The 12,215-nt window shown below is 46.3% G+C and overlaps 1 protein-coding gene across 1 annotated transcript; it reads left to right on the plus strand.

Moving 5' to 3' along the window:
• Nucleotides 1-202: 202 nt before the first annotated feature.
• On the plus strand, nt 203-9,306 carry LOC311531471 (uncharacterized protein; the record flags this gene model as incomplete). Its single annotated transcript, XM_084648854.1, has 3 exons — nt 203-508; nt 4,701-5,721; nt 9,233-9,306. The coding sequence occupies exons 2-3, from the start codon at nt 4,701-4,703 to the stop codon at nt 9,304-9,306; spliced, it is 1,095 nt and encodes a 364-aa protein (XP_084504980.1). The 5' UTR covers nt 203-508.
• Between the last annotated feature and the right edge of the window lie 2,909 nt (nt 9,307-12,215).

A 12,215-nucleotide genomic window follows, 5' to 3' on the forward strand; every position in this document is an offset into this window, starting at 1 on the left:
GGGAGGTGGGGGGCAGGGTGGGGGGCTGGACGTAGAAAGGGGCAGCACCGGGCTGGGGTGCAGGCAGGGGTGGGGGCAGCGGGGGGCTGGGGTTCAGGCTGAGGGTGGGGAGGGGGCAGCAGGGGAGGTGGGGGCAGGCTGGGGGTGGAGGGGGGGCAGCAGCAGGTGAGCAGTGCGTTCTGGCAGGGGTGTATGTGTGGGCGGGGGAAGCTGCAAAGGAAGCTTGGCAGGGCTGCGGGGATATCTGCACAGGAGGGGGCCTCTTGGCAGCAGAGTTGGGTCTGGTTTGGTCACTGGGGTGACTGCCTGGACTGCACTGGCGTTAATCCCCACTGAGGGTGACTGGAGCACAGGAGAGGAGCATCAGGTGCACTGTTCTCAGTGCAAATCAAAACCGTTTTCTCATGTTCTGTTGACCTGTGTGACACCTGGTGAGGGAGGATCCAGCTCAGCTGACGGGCACTTGGCAACCTTCTGTCTGTCCCTTGGAGGCTGTGCTAGAAAACAGGTACTGCTTAGAATCCTTTTCATTGACAAGTGCAATACTGATTTCTTTAACGGTGTTGTTTGCAAAATAAATTACAGGGGATTTCTTCAGTGAATGAAATGTGGGTCATTTTACATCTCTGCTCCTTGTCAGAAACGTCGCAAAAAGAAAAGGAGGACTTGTGGCACCTTAGAGACTAACAAATTTATCTGAGCATAAGCTTTCGTGAGCTACAGCTCACTTCATCGGATGCAACCATGACTGTGAAAACAAAGGGAATTATTAGAATCTCCCAAGTAATGGAGCAAATCCTACCCATTCTATTGACCTCCTTCAGTGCCATTGCACGGGTGCAAACAAGGGGTTCACTCTTGTGGTTTATTGTAGAAGCAAATGGGGCAGAAAGGGAGGGGGAGGATACTTGTGATTCCGTTTGTATAGAACAAAGGCACTGAAGGCTTGTTAGTTCACAAATGAAAGAGCCAAGGAATTTTAAGGAGATAAAAGTCAATTACAATTTTATGGGCATAATCTGTCTCGTCTTATAAAGATGCTCCATGTCAGTGAGGAGAATAATGATACTTGGGGAATAGGGGAGCGTGGCTTATTAGATCTCTCCTTCTACATTGTTGCTAATGTGAATACTCAGGATTGTCATCTGGAGTAATTATGGCCAGGGGCATTTATTAAAATCACACTAGACCAAAGAGTGTTTCGCAGTCCCTCTGGGAGCCTATTACATCTGTCTGTCTTGGAGACACGTACCTCACTGATGTGTCCTCTCTAATAGTGTTTGAACAGTTCTACTCCCCTTAACTGTGTGGAAGCACTGAACAAAGGAGGGCTGGCTCCCCTGACTCTCAGCAAAGACAAGGCAAAGGGGCTCCTCTTTGTGTGTGCCCCAGGCCTCCAGGGAGTGTCCTGCAGAGAGACCTTCCTTCTAGAATAAAGGGACTGGCAAACAAGCCCTCACTCTCAGAATCCACTAAGCTGGACCAAATTCCTGTCCAGATGGAAGGATATTAGCTATGCTCTCTTGAGAGTAGCCCTCACCACTCCTGACAATCAGTGCTGCATACTGTAAACATTGGAGACGCTCCCTTTGTTTTTCTGCCTTTACATTGGCTTTAGTTCCAGACTCTCACTCTGTCCCTCGCAGTAACTCGTTACGGTTTCTGTCCTGCACCAGACCAGGTCAGTTCTACAGGCCTGTGGGACCAATATGCGTTTTATTTATTTTTAAGAGTGAATCAATTTCTAGAATAAGCATAAAGGGTGAGGCTGGGGCCTCTCTCTCAGGAAAGGACAGGGCAAACATGGAGTGGCACAACTTAAGATCGACACATGGGACTTATTCAGGCAATACTCCCACCCACTGACCTCGGTAGGAGCTTGGCCTGAGTAAGAACTGCAGGATTGAGCCCATAGATACAGATGCAACTCCCTATGATTCAGGGGATTTTGTTAAACCAGGATTGAATTTGAGCCACTAATTCCAAATGAGGGCCCTTTTCAGGAAGAAAACCTTCCTGGTGCTAGCTAGAGCTGGATAAATACTGTGCCAAAGCACCCACAAACATTCATTCAGGTAAGCCCTGTGAATGTATCTGGACAGTATTCACGGCCCCTTTTACTCATTTCCTGTGAATATTTGCATGAGCAATTTGTTTGTGGAATGAGAAAGCGTCACAGATGCTCATGGGAACGTGCCTTTCTGGAAACACCTGACCGCCATCTTGAAACATTTCATGGAGTCATCCAATAATGGAGCACAAACCATACCATGTGACTCAGGCGACCAGCACATAGCATGGATAGTGAATTATAACAACCCTGGCAAATGGAGCCTGTAGGCTGAAGTACGTTCGCATCAGCCACTCACTAAACAGTTTCAGAGTGGTAGCCATGTTAGTCTGTACAGCAAAAACAACAAGGAAGGACTCCTCATTGTTTTCACTAAACAGTGTAGACTAATGGGGAGGCAGTGTGTCCTAATGGATAGGGTGCTGGTCTGGGACTTAGGAGACCTGTGTTTAGTTCCCAACTCTGTCGCTGTTGTGCTGAGCGACCGTGGGAAAGTCACTTCCACTCTTTGTGCCTCAATTTCCCTATCTGTAAAATGGGGATAATGCTACTGACCTCCTTTGTAGAGTGCTTTGAGAGCTATGGATGAAAAGCACTGTACAAGAGAGAGGTGTTTTTATTTGTTGTTATTATTTATATTATTAGTGGATGAATTTGTAAGAGCTCAGTCTGCCTACAGCTAATAGTCATAAAAAGAAAAGGAGGACTTGTGGCACCTTAGAGACTAACCAATTTATTAGAGCATAAGCTTTCGTGAGCTACAGCTCACTTCCTCAGATGCATATCGTGGAAACTGCAGCAGGCTTTATATATACACAGAGAATATGAAACAATACCTATTCCCACCCCACTGTCCTGCTGGTAATAGCTTATCTAAAGTGATTTCCAGCACAAATCCAGGTTTTCTCACCCTCCACCCCCCCACACAAATTCACTCTCCTGCTGGTGATAGCCCATCCAAAGTGACAACTCTTTACACAATGTGCATGACAATCAAGCTGGGCTATTTCCTGCATAAATCCAGGTTCTCACATCCCCCCCACCCCCATACACACACAAACTCACTCTCCTGCTGGTAATAGCTCATCCAAACTGACCACTCTTCAAGTTAAAATCCAAGTTAAACCAGAACATCTGGGGGGGGGGGTAGGAAAAAACAAGAGGAAACAGGCTACCTTGCATAATGACTTAGCCACTCCAAGTCTCTATTTAAGCCTAAATTAATAGTATCCAATTTGCAAATGAATTCCAATTCAGCATTTTCTCGCTGGAGTCTGGATTTGTAGTTTTTTTGTTTTAAGATAGCGACCTTCATGTCTGTGATTGCGTGACCAGAGAGATTGAAGTGTTCTCCGACTGGTTTATGAATGTTATAATTCTTGACATCTGATTTGTGTCCATTTATTCTTTTACGTAGAGACTGTCCAGTTTGACCAATGTACATGGCAGAGGGGCATTGCTGGCACATGATGGCATATATCACATTGGTGGATGTGCAGGTGAACGAGCCTCTGATAGTGTGGCTGATGTTATTAGGCCCTGTGATGGTGTCCCCTGAATAGATATGTGGGCACAGTTGGCAACGGGCTTTGTTGCAAGGATAAGTTCCTGGGTTAGTGGTTCTGTTGTGTGGTATGTGGTTGTTGGTGAGTATTTGCTTCAGGTTGCGGGGCTGTCTGTAGGCAAGGACTGGCCTGTCTCCCAAGATTTGTGAGAGTGTTGGGTCATCCTTTAGGATAGGTTGTAGATCCTTAATAATGCGTTGGAGGGGTTTTAGTTGGGGGCTGAAGGTGACGGCTAGTGGCGTTCTGTTATTTTCTTTGTTAGGCCTGTCCTGTAGTAGGTAACTTCTGGGAACTCTTCTGGCTCTATCAATCTGTTTCTTTACTTCCGCAGGTGGGTATTGTAGTTGTAAGAAAGCTTGACAGAGATCTTGTAGGTGTTTGTCTCTGTCTGAGGGGTTGGAGCAAATGCGGTTGTATCGCAGAGCTTGGCTGTAGACGATGGATCGTGTGGTGTGGTCAGGGTGAAAGCTGGAGGCATGCAGGTAGGAATAGCGGTCAGTAGGTTTCCGGTATAGGGTGGTGTTTATGTGACCATTGTTTATTAGCACTGTAGTGTCCAGGAAGTGGATCTCTTGTGTGGACTGGACCAGGCTGAGGTTGGTGGTGGGATGGAAATTGTTGAAATCATGGTGGAATTCCTCAAGGGCTTCTTTTCCATGGGTCCAGATGATGAAGATGTCATCAATATAGCGCAAGTAGAGTAGGGGCTTTAGGGGACGAGAGCTGAGGAAGCGTTGTTCTAAATCAGCCATAAAAATGGGTGGGAATAGGTATTGTTTCATATTCTCTGTGTATATATAAAGCCTGCTGCAGTTTCCACGATATGCATCTGAGGAAGTGAGCTGTAGCTCACGAAAGCTTATGCTCTAATAAATTGGTTAGTCTCTAAGGTGCCACAAGTCCTCCTTTTCTTTTTGCGAATACAGACTAACACGGCTGTTACTCTGAAACCTGTCATTATGCAAGGCACTGCATTTAGCCGTATGGAGTGGAAATCTATCAACTGCATGAAAAAACTTGTACAGATACAGACAGACATCATCTTCCTTTCCAAATGCAAACAGATGGACATCGTACCAAAAGGACTGAAGGTAAAAAATCCATTACAATCTACATACCACACAGACTATGCTGACAGCTTATGCCACACGCTCTCAAAGAAACTGCGGAATCACCTGATCAACATCCTCTACAGCAAACAGGGAAAGATTAAGAATGAGCTCTCAAAAATGGATACTCTCATAAAAAACCAACCTTCCACACAAACTTCCTCGTGGCTGGATTTTACTAAAACTAGACAAGCCATTTACAACGCACATTTTGCTTCTCTACAAAAGAAAAAGGACACTAAACTTTCTAAACTACTACATGCTACAAGGGGCCACAGCAATGGTTCCCTCAACCCACCTAGCAATATTGTTAATCTATCCAACTATACTCTCAGCCCAGCAGAAGCAGCTGTTCTATCTCGGGGCCTCTCCTTCTGCCCCTCCACCCCCACGAACATGATACAGTTCTGTGGTGACCTAGAATCCTATTTTCGACGTCTCCGACTCAAGGAATATTTCCAAAATACCTCTGAACAGCATACTAATCCACAGAGGTCTCCCAACCAACACTACAGAAAGAGGGATTCTAGGTGGACTCCTCCTGAAGGTCGAAACAGCAGACTGGACTTCTACATAGAGTGCTTCCGCCGACGTGCACGGGCTGAAATTGTGGAAAAGCAGCATCACTTGCCCCATAACCTCAGCCATGCGGAACGCAATGCCATCCACAGCCTCAGAAACAACTCTGACATCATAATCAAAAAGGCTGACAAAGGAGGTGCTGTTGTCGTCATGAATAGGTCGGAATATGAACAAGAGGCTGCTCGGCAGCTCTCCAACACGAGTTTCTACAAGCCATTACCCTCTGATCCCACTGAGAGTTACCAAAAGCAACTACAGCATTTGCTCAAGAAACTTCCTGAAAAAGCACAAGATCAAATCCGCACAGACACACCCCTGGAACCCCGACCTGGGATATTCTATCTACTACCCAAGATCCATAAACCTGGAAATCCTGGGCGCCCCATCATCTCAGGCATTGGCACCCTGACAGCAGGATTGTCTGGCTATGTAGACTCCCTCCTCAGGCCCTACGCTACCAGCACTCCCAGCTACCTTCGAGACACCACTGACTTCCTGAGGAAACTACAATCCATCGGTGATCTTCCTGATAACACCATCCTGGCCACTATGGATGTAGAAGCCCTCTACACCAACATTCCACACAAAGATGGACTACAAGCCGTCAAGAACACTATCCCCGATAATGTCACGGCTAACCTGGTGGCTGAACTTTGTGACTTTGTCCTTACCCATAACTACTTCACATTTGGGGACAATGTATACCTTCAGATCAGCGGCACTGCTATGGGTACCCGCATGGCCCCACAGTATGCCAACATTTTTATGGCTGATTTAGAACAACGCTTCCTCAGCTCTCGTCCCCTAAAGCCCCTACTCTACTTGCGCTATATTGATGACATCTTCATCATCTGGACCCATGGAAAAGAAGCCCTTGAGGAATTCCACCATGATTTCAACAATTTCCATCCCACCACCAACCTCAGCCTGGTCCAGTCCACACAAGAGATCCACTTCCTGGACACTACAGTGCTAATAAACAATGGTCACATAAACACCACCCTATACCGGAAACCTACTGACCGCTATTCCTACCTGCATGCCTCCAGCTTTCACCCTGACCACACCACACGATCCATCGTCTACAGCAAAGCTCTGCGATACAACCGCATTTGCTCCAACCCCTCAGACAGAGACAAACACCTACAAGATCTCTGTCAAGCTTTCTTACAACTACAATACCCACCTGCAGAAGTAAAGAAACAGATTGATAGAGCCAGAAGAGTTCCCAGAAGTTACCTACTACAGGACAGGCCTAACAAAGAAAATAACAGAACGCCACTAGCCGTCACCTTCAGCCCCCAACTAAAACCCCTCCAACGCATTATTAAGGATCTACAACCTATCCTAAAGGATGACCCAACACTCTCACAAATCTTGGGAGACAGGCCAGTCCTTGCCTACAGACAGCCCCGCAACCTGAAGCAAATACTCACCAACAACCACATACCACACAACAGAACCACTAACCCAGGAACTTATCCTTGCAACAAAGCCCGTTGCCAACTGTGCCCACATATCTATTCAGGGGACACCATCACAGGGCCTAATAACATCAGCCACACTATCAGAGGCTCGTTCACCTGCACATCCACCAATGTGATATGTGCCAGCAATGCCCCTCTGCCATGTACATTGGTCAAACTGGACAGTCTCTACGTAAAAGAATAAATGGACACAAATCAGATGTCAAGAATTATAACATTCATAAACCAGTCGGAGAACACTTCAATCTCTCTGGTCACGCAATCACAGACATGAAGGTCGCTATCTTAAAACAAAAAAACTACAAATCCAGACTCCAGCGAGAAACTGCTGAATTGGAATTCATTTGCAAATTGGATACTATTAATTTAGGCTTAAATAGAGACTTGGAGTGGCTAAGTCATTATGCAAGGTAGCCTGTTTCCTCTTGTTTTTTCCTACCCCCCCCCCCCCCAGATGTTCTGGTTTAACTTGGATTTTAACTTGAAGAGTGGTCAGTTTGGATGAGCTATTACCAGCAGGAGAGTGAGTTTGTGTGTGTATGGGGGTGGGGGGGATGTGAGAACCTGGATTTATGCAGGAAATAGCCCAGCTTGATTGTCATGCACATTGTGTAAAGAGTTGTCACTTTGGATGGGCTATCACCAGCAGGAGAGTGAATTTGTGTGGGGGGGTGGAGGGTGAGAAAACCTGGATTTGTGCTGGAAATCACTTTAGATAAGCTATTACCAGCAGGACAGTGGGGTGGGAATAGGTATTGTTTCATATTCTCTGTGTATATATAAAGCCTGCTGCAGTTTCCACGATATGCATCTGAGGAAGTGAGCTGTAGCTCACGAAAGCTTATGCTCTAATAAATTGGTTAGTCTCTAAGGTGCCACAAGTCCTCCTTTTCTTTTTGCGAATACAGACTAACACGGCTGTTACTCTGAAACCTGTCACTAATAGTCATAGTTATACAGATCTGCAGTAATAATCACAGATGCTTATAAAAGTGAAACAAGCAGACCCTGAACTGCCCTGCTTTGTAGGAGATGGACTCTTGTGTGCAAATTTTGCACCCTGCAATCCGTACAGACCGAGTGTACAGAAGGTATTTTAAAGCATCTGACCATGTTAGACAGGCATGAAAATTATTCCCTTTCACATGTGTCACTATTAGCCTTTTCCTAATGAGACCTGAGTCACAGCTGCCTCTGGAGCGCTAGGTGGGCAGTCAGAGGTAACTGATCAAACAGAGCATTGCTACAAAGATGTTGCATGAAATATTTAAACAGCTACATAATCCGGTCAAGGAGAAGCTTCCCATGTTCTCAGAGCAGAAGTGGTGGCAGCAGGAGCTGCCATTAGCCAAGTACTGTCATATGCTGGTTTCTTTTACACAGCGCAGTCCTTCCTGACTGAAGACCCAACCTGGCAGGAGGAGGGTGCAGTCTAGCAGTTTGGAGGGGGTGTCTCTGTTTCCAGCCCTGCTATTGACTCACCGTGTGACCTGGGGCAGATCATTCCATCTCCCTGAGCCTCTGCCTCCCTATCTGTGAAATGGGGGTAATAATTCTGACACGCACCCCCCCCCCCCCACGGGTGCAGCTGCTGTTCAAGTTAGATCATAGAATCATAGAATATCAGGGTTGGAAGGGACCTCAGGAGGTCATCTAGTCCAACCCCCTGCTCAAAGCAGGACCAATCCCCAACTAAATAATCCCAGACAGGGCTTTGTCAAGCCTGACCTTAAAAATATCTAAGGAAGGAGATTCCACCACCTCCCTAGGTAACGCATTCCAGTGTTTCACCACCCTCCTAGTGAAAAAGTTTTTCCTAATATCCAACCTAAACCTCCCCCACTGCAACTTGAGACCATTACTCCTCATTCTGTCATCTGCTACCACTGAGAACAGTCTAGATCCATCCTCTCTGGAACCCCCTTTCAGGTAGTTGAAAGCAGCTATCAAATCCCCCCTCATTCTTCTCTTCCGCAGACTAAACAATCCCAGTTCCCTCAGCCTCTCCTCATAAGTCATGTGTTCCAGTCCCCTAATAATTTTTGTTGCCCTCCGCTGGACTCTTTCCAATTTTTCCACATCCTTCTTGTAGTGTGGGGCCCAAAACTGGACACAGAACTCCAGATGAGGCCTCACCAATGTCGAATAGAGGGGAACGATCACGTCCCTCGATCTGCTGGCAATGCCCCTACATATACATCCCAAAATGCCATTGGCCTTCTTGGCAACAAGGGCACACTGTTGACTCATATCCAGCTTCTCGTCCACTAGGTCCTTTTCTGCAGAACTGCTGCCTAGCCATTTGACCCCTAGTCTGTAGCAGTGCATGGGATTCTTCCGTCCTAAGTGCAGGACTCTGCACTTGTCCTTGTTGAACCTTATCAGATTTCTTTTGGCCCAATCCTCTAATTTGTCTAGGGCCTTTACAGATCTTGTCTGTAAAGCATTTTGACAGCATCAAAGGCATGGCACCATGCAAGGAAAAAGTCTAATTGCCAGACAGGAGAAAGTGTGAGGGGTCAGCAGTGCCAAAAGCAAGAGGCAGACAAGTAATAGGGTAATTAGTATAATAGGCTTTACTGATTGTATAGAAAGCCCTTAATAATTTAGGCTCTTGAGCAACTGCCTCTCCCCCTAGATCTCTCCAAGGCATCTGAAGCTTAGGGGTTCATACAAATCAGGCCTTCTTGTCGCAGGGCCCTGATCAGTGTGTCTGATGTCATATCTAAGATACCTAAGCAATGAGCAAAGGCAGCAGCTAGGTGCTTCCCTGCCTTCGGGCAGCTGCAGCTGGTGGAGAACACCCCTCAGCACTGGTGTGGGCTATGCGTCCAGGCGCAGTGAGGACCCTAAGCATGGCCCCAAGGCTCTGTCCTGCCTGGATGATTGGGAGCTGGAGAGTGTCCTCAGTTCCTCCTAGTGTTTCCCTGCCTCCATCATCAGTTCTGACTTCCCTGGATCAAACCTGTACCAAATGTTTGTCATCCATCCATATGCCAACTGGTGCTCCTGGGTGATGGCAGGGGTGCACTCACGGTGTTGGATCATATTAAAGAAGTTCTGTATTAAAATCACAAATGAGTTTGATTCCCCATAGTTTAAATTCCAGGGTATTACTAATTAAGAGGTCTCTTGGTTTTTGGTACTGTTTCTCTCCCTCCATGTGTGAAACGTGCAAGCTGCTAATTGTGTTAGTACATTCTAAGACAGAGTCTGTTCTCAAAGCAATTCTTTGTAACAACAACTACTCACACAGAGAGAGACTCAAAGCAATACTCTGTAACAACAGAAACAGCACCCAGAGACTCCCCGCCCTTTTGTTGTATTCATCTCGCTTTATTAACAATTGTGATTAAAATAGAGATAGAGGATGTATGTGGATGGATGCTTGGTGTGGATAATAACTGAATGTTCAGGGAGGTGCCAGCCTAAGAATCCAGTGTCCATCGGCTGAAGAAGGCGTCAAGTGGAAATAACCAGAGGACCCCCAGAGGGCAGACTGGAATCCACCCAACAGCCTCAAGGATGGGAGAACCAAAGAACAAGATAACATCTGGCAGCACAGAGCTGTCAGGAATGTGGTATCTGCTGATTGATTCAGCAACAGTATGATGAAGCAATTCCCATAGACTGGCATAGGAAGAAATTCCTATAAAAATGGACTCTAGAAAGTGAGAACTTTGGGGTCTGATTCTGCAAACCAACTTCCAGGAGCATCCGATGAGCATCTGACAAGGCCCTGCTCCCTCCTCATGTCCAGGCCACCTGGCCAGTGGCTTGGCATGAGCAACTCTAAGGCTGGTAACTATGATAACAACCTTGTAGAACCTGTGTGTGTATGAATGAATGTGTGAATAAATATGAAATTGAATGGAATTTTATAGCTATAACTAACTGCTTACTATGATTCTTTCTGTATTCACAATAAATGTGGCATTTTGCCTTTTCCCCTTTAATAAGATCCTGCTGGTTTTTATTTTATTGGTATAACAACGGAGGAGGTGCATAGAGCTGTGTTGTCAGCATGCTCTAGATCGCGGAGTACCCACTAGCTGTCTCATGTGGATGCTGGAGAGAAGGGCAGACAGCAGGGACCTCTGTGTCACTCCACATGGAGGCTCTTGGTAGACAGGAACATTTGTCAGGCACGGCTGGCCCCATCAGTGCTGCGCCAGGGCCCACAAGGAACAACAGCACCTGATCGTCAACAGCATCAATGGTGCACGGGGATCAAGACATAGAAGCTTGGAGGTTCGACTCTCTCTCTGTCATTCCCTCTGACTGAGCATATACACATGGCTGCATGCCTCCTTCCTTGCGAAGTGCAAGGCCTTTCTGTTCCTGCCAGCTGCCTCTGACCCCCTTGCACCTTTTCTTTTAATCACCTCTGTCCTTTCTTGGATCCTTTCCTTTGTTCACATTGTTTGGAGGTGGATTCCTCCGGGCCCCAAGCCAATCTTGATTTCATTTTAGTTTGTGCACAGCATCCCAGATACTTTTGCGAGATGGCTTCTTTGTACATTAGCCAATAAATAAATGATCAGCCCCTTGCGTTGAGAAAAAAAAATTCATCCACCCACTCAGAGTGAAATCCTTGGCCCAGAAGTCCATATACATATGTTAAGTTTCATTACTTAGGAGAACAGTCCACATTTCTGTTTCCTCTGTACTTATTTTTAAAAAGCTACTGACAGCTCCTGGAATACTCACCAAAAATTTGGTCTGTAACCATCCTGCCCATGCACTGTATGCTTCCCTCATTCTTCAACATTATGGGTATCTACACAGAGACACAATCTCAAAGAAACCTGTCTTTGAGGCAGGGGATGAAATTATGGGTTTCTCCAGCTAGAGGAGGATTGACAAAGAGTGTGTCTGTCACTTAGAGCAGGGGACCAGGAGTCAGAGCTCCTGGGTTCTATTCCCACACTGCTACTGACTCACTGTCTGATCTCAGGTGCAAATCTCTGTGCCTTGGGGTTTCCCCATTTATAAAATGGGAGTGCTAATGCTAACCTATCTCACAAGGGTTAGCTAATTAACTGACATTTTTAAAGCATTGAGATCCTTAGCTGAAACATGCTCTAGAAGTCAAAGAGGCACTTTTCCGCACCATTTCAAATCTGCGTGGAGAACTGGTGATTCTATCTCACCAGTTTCTAGAAAGAGATGTGGAGGCCTTTTGGGGTATTATTACACTGGGGAATGAGCCTCACTGCAACAGAGCTTCCCTTCTTTAAAGTATTACATGGGAAACATAGATAGCAGTACAGCCACTCTAAGGTAAGATTGTCCCATCTGCTGTAATCCAGAGTTCACGCCAGGACTGCTAGAAACCGGCTACACAAGGGATTAGCTTGTAGCATGGCCTTCTGTAAACACAATATGCTTCTGCTGTTTG

Source organism: Lepidochelys olivacea (assembly GCF_965140295.1).
Source record: "Lepidochelys olivacea isolate rLepOli2 genome assembly, chromosome: 15".
Lineage (NCBI taxonomy): Eukaryota > Metazoa > Chordata > Testudines > Cheloniidae > Lepidochelys > Lepidochelys olivacea.